A 16,917-nucleotide genomic window follows, 5' to 3' on the forward strand; every position below is an offset into this window, starting at 1 on the left:
AAAAAAAGCCCTCAGACGTTTCAGTGTTTCAAGGTTTTCATTTTCTCGCCCTCCAAACACTTCTCTTGCTCTCTCTCTCTTTCTCTCTCTAGCTCTCACAGAGAACAATGAGGCACAACCCAGCTTTATCATCCCTCCTTCTGAGGCAACAATATCATCACCATCAACCATCTCTCTCTCTCTCTCTCTCTCTCTCTCTCTCTCTCTCGGCTTAGAATTGAAATATTTTGGTTCAGGTCCAAGTGAGAATCGAAGTTGCGGTGCTCAATTTCCTCAGGATCTTGAACTCTCCAGCTCCTACAATCTTTGATCTTCCTCTAGTATTAGTTATCACTTTCACGCCAATTATTGTATACAAATTAGTCCGTCTTTGATTTCATTTTGCTCATTACTTAGCCTAGTCTTTGTTTGGCTATAAAAGTTCAGTTTTAATTATTTTGTGCATTTCCTCAGAAATTAAACTGACATTAACATCAATTAACGGTGTGTAAATGATTTGAGCGTCTTTGGAATCAGTGAAACGAATAGAGCAATAGGATATCGAGCAATAGCCGAGTAATACAAGTTGTTCAGTCTTTGATTTCATTGTGCTCATTAATTNGCCCTTCTCATAAAATATATAAAAAAATAAAAAATAAAAAAAAAAAGCCCTCAGACGTTTCAGTGTTTCAAGGTTTTCATTTTCTCGCCCTCCAAACACTTCTCTTGCTCTCTCTCTCTTTCTCTCTCTAGCTCTCACAGAGAACAATGAGGCACAACCCAGCTTTATCATCCCTCCTTCTGAGGCAACAATATCATCACCATCAACCATCTCTCTCTCTCTCTCTCTCTCTCTCTCTCTCTCTCTCGGCTTAGAATTGAAATATTTTGGTTCAGGTCCAAGTGAGAATCGAAGTTGCGGTGCTCAATTTCCTCAGGATCTTGAACTCTCCAGCTCCTACAATCTTTGATCTTCCTCTAGTATTAGTTATCACTTTCACGCCAATTATTGTATACAAATTAGTCCGTCTTTGATTTCATTTTGCTCATTACTTAGCCTAGTCTTTGTTTGGCTATAAAAGTTCAGTTTTAATTATTTTGTGCATTTCCTCAGAAATTAAACTGACATTAACATCAATTAACGGTGTGTAAATGATTTGAGCGTCTTTGGAATCAGTGAAACGAATAGAGCAATAGGATATCGAGCAATAGCCGAGTAATACAAGTTGTTCAGTCTTTGATTTCATTGTGCTCATTAATTAGCATATTTGGCTGCAGAGAAAAGGAGAGAAGAAAATTGATTTAAAATTTTCTAGTTTTCATTTCTTTTCCTCAAAAATTAAACTGAAATTATGTTCAAATTACCAATATGTAAATGATTTGAGTATCTTGTAATCGATGCAACGAACAGATCAAAAGGAAGTCAAGCAATAGGCAAGTAATACAAATTGTTCAGTCTTTGATTTAATTGTGCTCATTAATTAGCATAATCTTTGTTTGGCTTTTGGATGAGGTGCAAATATATCCATTTCTAGTTTCCACAGACCTCTAATTGGCCCAGAGAAGAGATTATGATGGCACCAGGCAATAACAAATAACTTAAACCCATCTAGATTGAATAAGAAATATATCCAGCAAGATATGGTACATGAACCATTCTCAAATATAAAATGATTAAAATCTCGTTCCTGTTTGGAAAATAGATGTAGCAGGCTAAAGAGAAATAACTAAAGTGAGGCTAGAGGCCTAATAACATTATGATTCCTCCACTTCATATGTTCATTGGCTCAGGACTTGTTGAGTTCAGTATGTCCAACAGTGAGTTATGTGGCTCCAATTCCTCATGCCACAAAGGGAGTTTGTCACCTGGATAGAAGTTTCTTGTCACTCCCTCAGAGTTTATCTGCAAGAACATCAAAGACCAAGGGGTTTCAGTCAATTTGTGAGCATGTGAACGGTGAAAAAGAATCTACTTGGAAATGCTTAGCACAAATCTTACAATGACAGTACGAACAACACCACCACTAGCACCATCACGTGCAATGGCAAGGGAAACAGCCTTAACCACTAATTGCTGCAGTAAAACACCAAAAAATAATTAAGAGCCTAAAAAGCACAGCAAAAAATAACAGTTTTATACTTATATATATTGGATGAGCAATGAGAGAGTATGAGTTACAAGAAATGTTTTGCCCTCGTACTCCATCCTTACACACATATTCCTCCTTTTGTAATAAGTAATGACAAATGAAAAGAAAAGAAACAACTGTTATCATGACTCTTCCTATACTAATTTTTTTTAAAATCACATTTGACCTCTTCAGATATAGCCAAGGGGGAAATAGTAAGGCAAAAAAAAAAAAAAAATGGTTGTCATGTTTATTAAAAAAAAAAAAAAAAAAAGGTTGTCATGTTTATTACTTCTCCCTGATTGTAACCTTCAGTTGTTTACTGATGCAAGCAGAACAACAATGCGGTCACATCTCACAGAAACTTGAAAGAATTTTATCATCACCTCAAAAGGCATTAACTAATTTTGCATTTACAAAGATCAAGACCTACATACCTCAGCTTCATCTTTGGTCATTCCTTCTTTCCATGCTTGATCGAAAAACCCGTACAAGTAACTAGAACCAGATCCTGTGAAACACAAAGTTTGTCAAACCAAACGCTCATGCAAAAATATAGCACTGAAGTTGATATCAAAGCTGGCATCATAAAGAAAACTTTATCCAACATACATTACAAAAACACATAACATATATACTAATTTATTGTGTTAGAACCAAACCCTGATAGAAAGATAACAATGTCATATAATATGGCACATATAAAGCTATCCCTGCAAGATCATGAATTTTCCACAAGATGAATGAATGCTCTGCATGTAACAGGCAACATATAAAACTTATACCATTAATTTCAAGATAGTAAATTCTGAATGTGAAGTGCTAAATGCAATCCATTCCAAATAGAAAGGAAGTATATGAAAGAAACAAACAAAAAGGAGCCAGAGAAATTAAGATTATAAGTTGCAGCATAACAAATCCTTTTCTAAGCCAATCCTTTTCTTCCCACACCTCCAAACCAGATTAAGGTTTTTCTGTTCTTTTTATTTTATTTATTTTTTAAAAAAAAAAATGTTTTATCCCCAAGGGGAAACTAGAAATTTCAAATCAGGCTTTAGTAACCCTTCATATATATAGCCTACTAAAAGACTGCAAGAGAACAGTTTATACAGAATCTTATAGTGCAATTGCTACAAAAGAATATGATACAATACAAAATCATATAATAATAATAATAATAATAAATTGAATGTGCAGCACTCGCAAAACATAGGATACAAGGGAATATTTATTGATGAGACAAACAGAAGAAAAGCATACCTCCAATTGAAAAAGGCTGCTCTATTATTGTTCCACCAAGAGGAACTCCATAAATTTTACCACCTTCATACTTGTCCCACCCACCAACAATCATGCCAGTTTGTAACATGTTCTGCCAAGTCCAAATATTGTGACAAAGCAAGTATTAAGGTAGACTAGAAATAGTTTAATGGTGCAAATTTTTGCTAATAAGAAATACTTCAATACACAAATTGACAACATCAAATAGGTTAAAAGTTATTAACCTCCACATAAAGAGAGAAGTACTGTTTTAACCTTCACAAATAAAATTTTCTTATTGCCATAAGCTGCATGGTGCAGCCCACAACCAGCTTATTTTGGTATTAATATTTGTGTTCATGAAGAGTCCTATTCTTCCCAAACAGAATTCTTAAAAAAAAATCTCAAAATCAATCCTATTTTGATACTCAATCTACCATAACATGAATAGATATATGAGGCAAAAGAAGAAAACCAGTGCATTCAAAGAGTGGCAATGAAACAATTATATATTACTCTGACCAAAGCAAGAAAGCAATCATATTGAACAAACTAAAGCAGTAAACTCAGACCTTGTTATTATAGGCCAGGAGCCTGATGAGGTTCGCAGCAACCTTGACAGTTGCAGGCTGCCCTAACTGTATCCTGTATATAAAGATAATTGATTATTAAAATTTCAGAACTTGAAACAGTAACTAACATGACAATGACATAAACCAAAACAACCAAAAGTCTTTTAAGTTACTACCAAATGTGGTCGACATGACTCCCCCACCCTTCATTAAACCCATAGTTTCAATACAACCACCTCAGATTATCAATTAAGTAAATTACAGATGACTCTCAGTAATATAACGAAACATGATCCAAGAGATACAATGCGCCAAACTAATCATACAATTTAAATGGTCAAGGAAATAAACAGGAACAGAACCACTCACGTGTGCTGATGAAGGAAGTAACGCACATAGTCGGAAACAATCTGGGAATCTGCAGCCTGCAAGAAGCAGACAAGTAAATAATACATGTAATCAGAATGACAGCCACGCATTAGAGGCTCAGCCAACAGATGGAGCAAACAAAGAAGCAGATGAATCAGTTTTACTTTCTTTATCATTCTCTAGAAGTACCACAATCCTTAATTCAATAAACTTGTAACCCCAAATTTGTCCGACACGCAAGAACAAACATGACACAAACAATCTACTGACCCCACGAACATACTTGAATTAAAATTAATATTCAATGCTCAATCCTTTTTTCTTTTTTTTTTTGATAATTCAATTGTTACAACAATTGGGGGAGAGAGAATTCAAACCCTGGTTCTCCTCGTAAAGGAAACCAAGCCAATGCCACTGAGCTACGAGGCTCTTGGCTCAATGCACAATCCTTTTTTAGTGACATAAAAATCAATACATCACAAAGAAATCAAAGCCTCCTACAAAAGCTTCACCAACCAATAATGGTGATTAAAATTGAAGCATTTTCACCGTAAGCAAATCAGGAACAACAATGAATGTGAATTGTTTGAGAAAGAATAATACCGATCCAGAGCGACAAACATACACATTATCGGTCAGCTGAGTAATCTTGTCCGATGCACGGTTAGCAACATAGACTCCTGCAAACACAAAAACGAAATTGAATCAAACATAAATCATCAATGTTAGTTTTAATTGAAATCGAAAACTAATTCAAACCTAAAGGATTAAGCAATGTGTTAAGATGATAGTGAGTGAGCAACTAAATTAGGGTTTGGAACTGGGGAAAAAGACGAGAAAAAAAAAAAGAAATTTTCTCGGAAGCCAAACAGAGAGGGAAATTAAAAAAAGAAAAATACCAGTGCTGGTGCGAGAGTCGGCTCCAAGAACAACACCGCCGTTGTAAGTGACGCCGATGATGGTGGTGCCCATGGAGTGAGGGGCATCTAGATTAATTTTGCTTAGATCCATGTTCGAGAGAGAGAGATTGGTTGAAACCCTAATAGCGTGGACTGTAAGAGTATGAAGATCTGGATGAAAGCACAGAGTCTTAAGGAATGAAAGAGGTGGGGAGAGTTCAGAGAGTGAAGGAACGGTTTTCTCTTTTTAGTTTTATTAATGGACCTGGCTTCTTGCACAACAAGTTCTTTTCTTTTTCTTTAGTTTTATTTCTCTTTTTCTTTTGCTTTAACAAAAATAATAATACCCAAAAAAACAAAAAACAAAAAAAATCACTGGTGGCCCTGTACGTGTGATGATGCTTAACGTACAAAAACCTAAATAAATGTGTGCAAGCACATGCAGGAGAGGGGGGGGGGGGTGGTTGATTAGCAAAAAAATATGATTAGCAGCTAAACTACTTCATTTTCACCCAATTAACATAAAATAATAATAATAATAATAATTGTGTATTTACACCAAAAGCTAAAATTCTACAAAAACAGGTAACCATGCTAGTCTTCATCAGAAATCTTTTGCTTCTTCCACTTATAGGCAGCTTCCAAGATTTGAAGATTAGTCGTCTGAGTTTCCTCAGGGAACATATAATCGATGTATTCCTCATAACTGCCAATTTAAACTTGTTAGTACTGGCAAATAAGGAAAAGCCTAAAAACTGTAAGGAACACAATTATATCAAATCTTAATAAGACTTTTATAAGTTAATTAACATACCCAGCCGGACCATCCTCATACACCATCTGCCTCCTCTTTTTCTACTTCTTCGGCAGCTTAGCCTGGACTAAACTAATATCACCAAGCTCCCCAAAACTGCTCTCCACGTTTAGCCACCATTCTAGAAGCATTGCTCTTTCCCTGCGTCTTCTCATCTGCAACGGCATGTCTTCATGAGACCTTGTAAGACAGAAACTATATACTAGTATTACCCAAGAGAAAATTGCTAGGAGAGCAACAGTGTAACTACTAAACAAAAGCTTTTGCATCATCATCTTATTAAACCAATAAATCAAAATCTACAAAACCAATGGATTGGTGTAAAAGGTTGCATTTAGCAAGAAAACTGATCTTTGGACTTTGTTATTATTAAAGCATGGCACTAGTTTAGCTTCAGCATTCTTTAAGACTTAGGCTCTTCAATTTTATTGGAGTTTTAGTCAAGTTTGAAGTTTAAAACATTAAAAAGAGATGGTGATGCAACTCACATAACATGTGTTCAGTGATGATTGCAGCAATATATGAATAATTAAAAGAAGTATAAATTGGAGACTAAAATATGTAATGCTATCACATAAAATTGAGAAGCACAGCACATGATTAGTGTCTTACATTGGCAAAGGTCAACCAGCAGCAGCAAGATTTACATCAACCTTGATACGAGCAGCAGTAGATGCAACTGCAACTTTAAGGCCTTTGTTTTTACACTGCCATACAAAACCAGTGTGTTATTTTATCACTAGATGGAGCAGGAAGGTAAGTGCATCATGGCATCCATGACTCAGCCCCCACATACCTGAGTAATGAGTTCAAGGGCACCAGGGAATCCTATTCTAGAATTTCGTTTTGCATACTACAAAATGTGAAAAAACTTTAGGTGTTAGGGACAATTTTGGTAACTAAAGAGTATCACCAACATGACATATATTGACTAAAGATAGAGGATCAATTACCTTGTCTAAATATATCTCAAAAGAACCACGAAAGCTAGAATTAACATGGAAAATATATAAGATACACCAAAGATTTGGTGTCAAGAGCAACAACAACAAAAAAAAGTCAAAATATTGCAACTTCAATCGCATTATATGGGTTTAAAAGTATGATATAACTTAGATTTTGAAATCCATAAACCCAAACTACACACATAGTTAATAAAACTACAAAAAAGATAAATTTTCAAAACTCAAAATCCATCATATTTCTCAAAAACCAATTGAATTCAACATACAAAAACTATGACATTTGAGAATTTACTATGACATGTATCTCACATACACCATCCATAACACAAAGTAATTTGCTGCATGCATCTTTAACAAACCTCTTTTTCAAGGTTCACCAATTTGCGTTTTTTAACCCTCGTGTAATGTTTGGGCGGGGGAGGGGGCTGCGGGGCATCATCCTTAGGCTCATCATTGTGCTGCAAAGACATTAGATGCATACAATCAATATTCGGTGTAATTGTAAAGAACTAAGTGAACTGCAAAATAGGCATATACAGGGAAATTAATGTTATCATACCATAGAGCTACGTTTGTGTCCTATTTTGTGTCCACCTATCCCACAAGTGGGTGCTCTTCTAGCACGTTGTGGTCTACCTTGTGGGGATGAGGGCTGATGAGGGGGATGCTCATCCGGTACATTAGTATCTAGCTGTGGAGTGTCAGTCCCAACTGGAGGTCCTAGAGGGTTGGACGAGGATGAGGTAGGTGGGTAATGATGCTCTATATAGAGGCAAGGAGTGGGGATCATTGTCATGGGTTCAATACAGGGTGGGTTTATGGGCAAAGTGGGTGCACTAGAGCTCGTGGGTGGGTATGAGGGTGTCTCGAGGTGCAACAGAGGGGTCAACTGAGAATGAATACCGAGATCAAAACTGGGCTGCGAAGGGAGTAGGTGAAGGGACCTTGGGCTGAGGAGATGCATCTACCATGGGTGGAGGGACCTCGGACTGAGGAGATGCATTTGGGATGGGTGAAAGGACCTCAGGCTGGGGAGATACATCTATAATGGGTGGAGGGACCTCGAATTGAGGAGATGCATCTAGGATGGGTGGAGGGACCTCGGGCTAGGGAGATGTGTGTAGGATGGGTGCAGGTGTCTCAGGAGTACTTACAACCCAAGGGGTTGTTGCACGCTGACCATGGCCCGTAGCTGCACTTATGCTTGGGCTTGCTGTAGCAGGCCGACCACGGCCCCTAGCTATAGTTGGGCTTGGGCTTGCTGTAGCAGGCCAACCACGGCCCCTAACTGTGCTTGTGCTTGGGCTTGTTGTAGCAAGCCGACCACAGCCCCTAGCTGCGCTTTTGCTTGGGCTTGCAGTATCACACCGACCACGGGTCGATGTAGTTACGGGTGCTGCACTTGTGCTTGGGGTTGTAGTAGCTGCTGATTTAGTCACAGTACGGTTGTTTGCTTACCTAGTGGCTGCAACATCACCACCAAGCCCAGCCACATTATATAGGATGCGTCGGATATGGTTGTGTTCTCGGCTACCTACAGGAAGCCAATGCAACAGCGCTTGATAGGTTTTAGACCCCTTAAAACACAACAAATGGATTAACCTAGTTAATTAGCCAAGTGATTAACTTAGTCAAATTATGCCAATCTAGGTTACCACAATCAAACAATCATATCAAGAATATATAGCAGCGAAAATATAAATAACACAATGATATGATGACCCAGGAAATCACATGGTAAAAACCTGGGGAGGATTTGACCTAACTATCCTCAAGGTAAACCTGAATCCACTATCTTGAAAGAATCGAAGTTCATACAAAAGGACTTACAAGCTCCCCGCTTGACTTCCTAAAGCTACCCACCAACAGAACTTACTGACACGACCACGTGTAAGCTCCGAATCCACGGACTCCTTCTTTCTTGGATTCTCCACAAGATACAAGCACCCACGCCTGTTATTCTTTAACCTCCAATGGCAGCAACTGAGTTGATCATCAAGATGTTGAAGTAATCTCTACCTTGAAAACCCTAAGTTTATATGAAGGAAAGCTCGTCAATGATCTCACAAGAGATTTACATAAACCGCAAAGTATGAGCAACAATACAACCAGAGCAACTAGAGCTTTCAGAGTTGTACTCCAAAACGTGACTAGGGTTTTCTTTATATACTAGGAGAATTAGATCTAAAACCCTAATCCTTAATGGGCTTGGGCTGAGTTGGAAATTCTGCGGAAAAAACATTCTGCCTGAGATTCGATCGATCGAGTCTAATTTTCGATTGATCGAGCCAGGCGGAAATGCACCAATGCATCTGCAGTATTTCGATTCCAACTTTACATAAAATATATAACTTTGAGCAAGCCTAAACAAGACTAAACATATTGTTTTGATCATGGTTTGCCAACATTACACATTAGAGTTCTAAATACATCAAATCCTAAGTCTTTAGAACCTAACAGCGCTAAATGACTTTCAATCTGAAACAAAGAAAGAACCAGTACAATCATAATTTTTCACATTTATGTAACAATTATAGAATGGATAATATAGTACTTATTAATCTACTTAAATACTCATCTAAACTAAGAACTGAAAGTTTTATTATGATACTATATGCAACAAAAACTCTTAATAATTGGATGTCAGTTAGATCAAACCAAATTTGTTGAAAAAATAAACCAATTGATTCTACGTTCGTACATGTACTAAAGAAAAAACAAAGCAGGCAATAAAATATAATTCAAACACATTACCATCATATCTAATTTAGCGCTGTTGCGGTCGACATACTTTCGAGTGACTGGATGGTACCATTGGTAATAGTCATGATCGCGGGCCATCTCACCAGTCTGAGGAGGTGCATGGCAAAGTCGTTGTTCTCTACTATTCCATGTAATGATATATGGTCCATGCTCCTCCCTCCAATTCTTTTCCACCTTCCCATGCAAGTCTATTCTATGCAGCCTATCATCGTACACAACATGGTCAGGCCACTCCTGCGCCAACCCAAGCTGTCGAAGAACACGGTCCGGGTGGTGTATCTGCACTATGCAAAAACACACTAGCGGCACCCTTGCTGTCCATGTACCCCTCCCTGCAACACAGAAGTCAGGAAGGTGGACGAAGTGTGCCTCATATGGCTACCACACAATCTACAATAGAAACAAAAAACAATTATCATAGCATCTTAAAATGTGAAACAAGGGAGAATACATAGATACAGGGAAAAACAAAAATTAAAACGGAAGATATGTTAAAGGATGAAGCAATCATATTCTTAAGGAAAATTAACATAATCAAATAGAATTTTTGAATATTATTACCTGGTTCGGCAGCATTGTAACTAATTGCTCACGATAGTAGACCAAGGCCATCCCAGATGGCCTACTCTTCGGACTTGGCACCCGCACCCACCTACAATTACGAGTGAATAACATAAGATAAGTAGCTACTTAGTTACTAAGAAGAGTACATTGCATAACACACTAAATATTAGAAAAATACTTACTTAAATGCAAGTGGAGCATATGGCCATGGGCCATAATCACATCCAGGTGGGGGCTTTATCCTCAGGCACAAGAATGGCAACCTTGCCCATGCCTAATACTGGACCAAGGTGCACGCCCTAAGAATCTGTGATGCCCCTTTCTTGCTTGCCCGACATAACTCTTTGTACAACCAGGCTAAGCAACCACTACCCCAACTATACTGTGGCAGATCACGAAGGTTCCGCAGTTGCTCCAAGAACATCAGATGCACCCTATCTCCTGACTTGTCCATGAAAAGCTTATCCCCTATTAGTGCTAAAATATAGCATCGGGCATACTTGTATATCTGAATCTTTGTTGTGTCATGAGACAGCGGTGCTACAATGGCCTCAAAAAGGCGGCTGATGAGAATTCTTTGCCCCGCCAAAGTTTTGTTGTCATTCGTCGGAGTAAAACCAAGCAAGTCCCTACAAAGAGTGGTCTAAGTTCCATTTACCACAGCAGTCGGCCCAACCAAGACCTCACCATCTATAGGAAGTCCAAAAATGATCTCCACATCTTGTAGGGTGATTGACATCTCACCATGTGGAAGATGGAATATATGAGTCTTTGACCGCCACCGTTCAACTAGGGCCGATATTAGGCAATGATCTATCTCTCTGGAAGGGGACCTAAACAATCCTTCAAGCCTTAGCAACTTGATAATGTCAATCACCAGATTATCTCACATCTGAATGTTTGCCATCTCCTTAGTGCGACCATGGCACGTAAGTGGGCCTGGGTCCTGCAAAATCGATAAAAATTATAGCAGTTGTTAGAACTAGAAATAAAACTTTGAAAGAACTTGCTAACTAAAAGTCAAAGACAACGTAAAAATTAAAGCAGTTGTTAGAACTAGATATTTCACCTCGCCATTCCAAATGTCCTCTGATCGATGATGTGGTTGTCGTGTCAACAATGACCCATCAACCGGACCAAGCTGCAAGATCTGTGGCTCCTCATCGATCTGAGGCTCCATACTGCACAAAGTGCTAATGCGAGATCATTAATAGTGTGGGGGCAAAGGATTGCTATTCTACATGCAAGGAAAATCTATACTAAAGAGCAGCTTATTGGCATTATTTAAAAACCAAAAAGATCCGAAATTGAAAAACGAAAAACCATCCTTAACACAGTTTAGGATCTATTAATTATTCTATTTTCTACTGTTAGGTTCTAAAGGTTTAGGAATTTATGTATTTAGAACTCTAATTATGTAATATTGGCAAACCATGATCAAAACAATATGTTAAGTCTTGTTAAAGTGTGCTCAAAATTGTTTAATTATTGTAAAGTTGGAATCGAGAGACTGTAGATGCATTGGGGCATTTCGGTCTGGCTCGATCGATCGAAGAATAGATTCGATCGATCGAAAATCGACCAGATTGCATTTTTTGCAGTTTTTCCAACTCAGCCCTAACTCATTCAACGTTTAGGGTTTTATGTTTTTGCCCTAGGTATATAAGGCAAAACCCTAGCCACGTTTTGAGAGTTGCTCTAGTTGTATTGTTGCTCATACATTGCTATTTTGTGTAAATCTCTTGTGAGATCTAGAGGAGCATTCCTTTGCACAAAGCTTAGGGTTTTCAAGATTGAGATTACTTCAACATCTTGATGATCAACTTGGTTGCTACTATTGAAGCTTAAAGAATATCAAGCGTGGGTGCTTGTAGCTGATTGAAGAATTCAAGAAAGAAGGAGTCTGTGGATTCGGAGCTTGCATGGAGTCGTGTCAGTAAGTTCTACTGGTAGGTAGCATTAGGAAGTCGAGCGAGGAGCTTGTAAGTCCTTTTGTATGAACTTCAATTCTTTCATAGTGAATTCAGTTTTGCCTTGAGGATCGGTGGGTAAAATCCTTCCCAGGTTTTTTACCGGTTTGGTTTTCCTGGGTGATCATATCTTGTGTTATTTATTATTCTGCTGCTATATATTCTTGATATGATTGTTTGATTGTTTTAACCTAGAATTGCTTAATTTGACTAAGTAACAACTTGGCTAATTAACTAGGCTACTCAATTTGGTTGTGTGTTAAGGGGTCTAAAATTTTCAACATCTACCAATAGGTTTTGCAACAAGTTTCTATAAATTAATTAATCTAAAAAAAAATTCATCTATTGTTAGAAGCATAGTTATAAACTAACAACAAATTAATTATTCTATTTTCTAACAATAGGTTTTGCAACAAGTCCCACCACATCACTTCTTATAATTTTTTATCTAGCTAAATTGCCAAGCATAGTTGTAAACTTAAATCATCCCCAATGTATTCTTATTGAACTGGAAGAAAAAGAGTTTCAAAATGCAGCTCAATTAGAAAGTAAACGGGATAAACTTATCCCAACAACTCAAGCTTAGTATCATATTATGTAGCCAAGAGCATTGTAGCTCAACTAGTTGGACGTCCTGTTGTTTCTAGCGGAGACATCCAGGATTCAAATCCCCCCTCCCCCGTTGTAGCTATCAAATTATCCAGAGAAAAAGAGGAATATTATGTAGTATTTATATCAAATTGTTACATCACAAGTTAGGAAGGGTCAAAGAAAATAATAGATATAATTCATCTAAAATCAGTTGGTTTAGGAAGCTAATTGAAGCATGTATAGATTCAATAGGGTCACTAGCTGATTCATTTGAGCATGAGAAAGATCCACAAAGAGAGTTTAAGTTCTTCACTGATTTAAACCAACTTGACAAGCTTAAACTTCTAGCCCGAGAACATCTTATCTTCCAAACAATTAATTAGTGCAATTGTTCTAGTAAGTAACTGTGAGATGGAATCATAATAAATGTGTTGAAATTATAAAGCAATATTGAACTTACACCATATTTGGAAAATTTCAAGGAAAATAACTTCCTAATATGATTGCATGCTAACTTTTGAGGATTTAGAGGCAACCTCCCAACTCAAAAGAAATTGTCAAGTCAAAGGAAACATCTTGGTAATAAATCAAAAGACAGTTAAAAAAATTGTTGAAAATATTATAAAATATTTTGGAGTGGACATGGACATTAAATGAACTTGGTAATGTTAACAAAAAGTTAAAATTTTATATAGTCAGTGAATGAACTTGGTAAGGTTATGAATCACAACTAAAAGAATCAATATGTACCTATATATTCATTCATGTACATGTTCATTTAAAATTTTGACTCTTTGTTAATAAGTTATGCAGAGTTTTCCTAGCATGATGGAGCTTTTATTTCTATGGCCTTAGTTACAATTATACTTCTTAATTCAGGACCGGTTGGTATTATCAACATTAATCAAATTCTTTGTCTTGCTAAGGAATTCTAGACATGATAGGAATTGCAAATTTGTTATAGTCTGGAGTGAATCAAAACTAATCTTTTTGGAGTGGCAATATAATTTTAGGATAAACAAATTCCCTACAAACTAAAAAAGAAGAAGCACATATACGGATCAAGTTTTGGGCATTTTGCCCACCTAGTTAGTTCATGGGCAGCTCTATTCATCTCTCTAGGAACCCAATTGAAGGAGGGTGCTCTGCACTTGGTCACCGTGTTCCTAATACCATCAATAATTGCCTTAACCACCAACTAGGATATGGATTTGGTATCATACTTACCTCCACATAGGTTTTTACATCTCCTTGAATCAACATAAGCCATGCTTTTTTGGGAAATTTCACATACTAACTATGGTGAATATCCTCTTATTTCACCTTTTTCTTATTCCTATATGGCCATCCAACAACACACATAGCAAGGAATACCCATTAAGCTTTTTATCTCTAAAGAAAATTAAAATTTGAATTTTTATTAAAAGCCCATAAACACAATCTTGATTCTTGAATGACAAACAAAATAAACAAAACTCCTTTATCCATTTATTCTCAATCCCACCATAAAAAAAAAAAAAAAAAAAAAAAAAAAAAAAAAAAAAAAAAAAAAAAAAAAAAAAAAAAAAAAACAAACAAACAAACAAACAAACAAACAAACAAAAAAAAACAAAATTCTGATTTCAATGACATCTATGTCTACAAATATAGAGCAATTTTAAACAAAACCCAAATGGGCATGTATCAAAAGCAACTGAAAACCCAAGTAAATCCACAACCCAAAAACAAAAACAACAGTAGCAACAAGTCCTTTAGTCAAAATAAGTTCTAACATTTAGATTTCTAACGATGTGTAACCCACCATGCAAAAAGCCCAAATCTATAACATAAATTCAGCAAAAGAGGAACGGAGAACTGTTACCTAGCAAGGAGATGAAGAATGAAGAAAGCGAGATGAAGAACGAAGACAATAAACAAAGCAGAAGAGAGCTCGTGGAGACTGAGAGCACAGGGTAGCTGATTTGGGAGTGTTTAGAGTGAGTGAGCTATTTTGAGAGTGTGGAGTGTTTTAACGTGTCTGAGAGTAAGCAGTCAAAAACGTGTTTTAAGGTTAAATAGAAAACGAGTTTTAGAAACTCGAGTTTAGAAAGCGAGTTTTTAAAACTTGATATCCACATGGAAAATTTTGTCCAGAAAAAACCCCAAAAACGAGTTTTAAAAACTCGAGTTCTATTTAAATCTCGAGTTTTAAAAACTCGAGATGCTAGTATTATATATTCTTTCTTAACCGAGCAACTAACGAAATTCTTAGCATATTACAATTATTTAGAAAGGGTGTCCTGGTGTGCTTCCCACATAACAAAGAGGATTAACATCCAAGAAAAACACCTTTATCTTCTTTGCGTCATTTTTTGGCACCAATTGCTCACAAGCTTTTGAATTCAAAGACCCAGAACTAGAAATGGAAGCAGAAGCAGAAGTAGTGATAGCACCAAGCTTCACTACTTGTGTTTTCCAAGTTTTGTTCGTTTTTGTTTCGAATTTGGGAGTCCTACATGAAAAAGAGAGTGAAATGGGTGATGGAGTGGGAGAGAGACGAGGCTGAATGTGAATGTGGGTACAAACCGCAATTTGTACCATCATCTTCAAACGCCACCGTATGAGAGAGATGTTCTTCTTCAATGGAGAGTAGCAAAAATTTCCATGGCTGATTTTTTTTTTTTAGTCCTTCAAGTTTAAAGGGATAGCTTTTTATTATTCCTAAAATAAAAATGAACTAGTTAAAATGTTGAATAGAATATATAATTTAACTTTTAATGAGATATTATTCCTTAAAAAGAAAAAGAAAAAAAATTAAAGATTGATATATATATATATATATAACTTTTAGAAAACACTTTTAACAAAACATCAATAACTCTTCTTCTCTTATAATTCATAGATTTATTAAAAATCTATCTTCATTACTATTTACAATTCTATATCTAATGAAACTTGACTTTTTTGCTAAATATTTTGTTTTTACAAAAAAAATTTGTCCAAATTTATTTAGTTATGCAACACCTTTCGAAACTCGAGTTTAACATAATACTTGAAATTTTTTATTATTATATAACACTTTTATTGTCATAATAATTGGAATTTGAGTTTGCTAAACTCGAGTTCCAAAAATACGCTACTTAATTAAATAAGTTTGGATAGAGACTTCTCAATAAATATTTTTTGCACAAATAGAATAATTTTCAGTATTATTTTTTTTTTTTGCAAAAGCATAATAATTGGCAAAAAAAGCCAATGAAACTCTTTAAAGTTTATATATATATATATATATATATATATATATATATTATTTTCTTTGGTGCAGTCACATTTACCATCCTAAATTCCTTTCTTTTACCTACTCTACCTATCGTAGGTATTTTGGTTTTTTTTTTTTTTTTTTTTCTTCTTCTTTTTATCGTAAATAAATATTCTCATATTGATGCATGTATCAAGTTGATTAAGTTTTGTGCATAAGATAGGTTTTATGTAATTTAAACTATTCTTTATGAATTAGTTAAACTTTCAAAAAAATAATTATATAGAGTTATTGTTATTATGAGATCTTTCTTCTTCTTTTTCTTTTTTATGAGTTATTTTACTTTATTTCATGCAGTACATATTTTGTCATCTACTTTATTTATTTCTCTTTTCTTCAATTATTACGGTAGAGAAATAAATAATAAATCTAAGTCGGCTAAATGATTGATGGGGTGGGTGTAGAATGTGTTACATGTTAGGCATGGGGTTAGTTAATTCATATTGGTAGGTATGAATTCCCTAATGTGTGGTTTATACTTTACATTTGCTTTTAAATTTAAAATAGCATTTGTTTTATTTATTTTACAATATATATTTAATATTTAAAATATTTTTTAATTTATATATGATTATTAATTAAACCTGTCGTCCAATTATTGTTGATTAAACTGTGTGTCGTATGAGTATAATTTTTCTTATCAACTTTTTATTTATTGCATTAATATCAATTCTCAACAGCTTATTGTTCTATTTTTGTGAGTTTTTTGTTTTTGTTTTTGTTTTTTTTTTTTGTTTTTTTTTT

General features: G+C 35.7%; 1 protein-coding gene across 1 annotated transcript; it reads right to left on the minus strand.

The window, feature by feature from the left end:
• Positions 1-1,567: 1,567 nt before the first annotated feature.
• On the minus strand, positions 1,568-5,494 carry LOC112032343 (proteasome subunit beta type-6). The gene is made up of 8 exons (XM_024065111.2): positions 5,209-5,494; positions 4,913-4,989; positions 4,310-4,365; positions 3,941-4,013; positions 3,369-3,480; positions 2,546-2,619; positions 1,979-2,053; positions 1,568-1,882 (listed from the first exon to the last, which is right to left on the minus strand). Exons 1-8 carry the CDS (start codon positions 5,318-5,320, stop codon positions 1,751-1,753), a joined length of 711 nt encoding a protein of 236 aa, XP_023920879.2. The 5' UTR covers positions 5,321-5,494; the 3' UTR covers positions 1,568-1,750.
• Positions 5,495-16,917: the final 11,423 nt, after the last annotated feature.

This window comes from Quercus suber, unplaced genomic scaffold (assembly GCF_002906115.3).
Source record: "Quercus suber isolate HL8 unplaced genomic scaffold, Cork oak 2.0 scaffold_586, whole genome shotgun sequence".
Lineage (NCBI taxonomy): Eukaryota > Viridiplantae > Streptophyta > Magnoliopsida > Fagales > Fagaceae > Quercus > Quercus suber.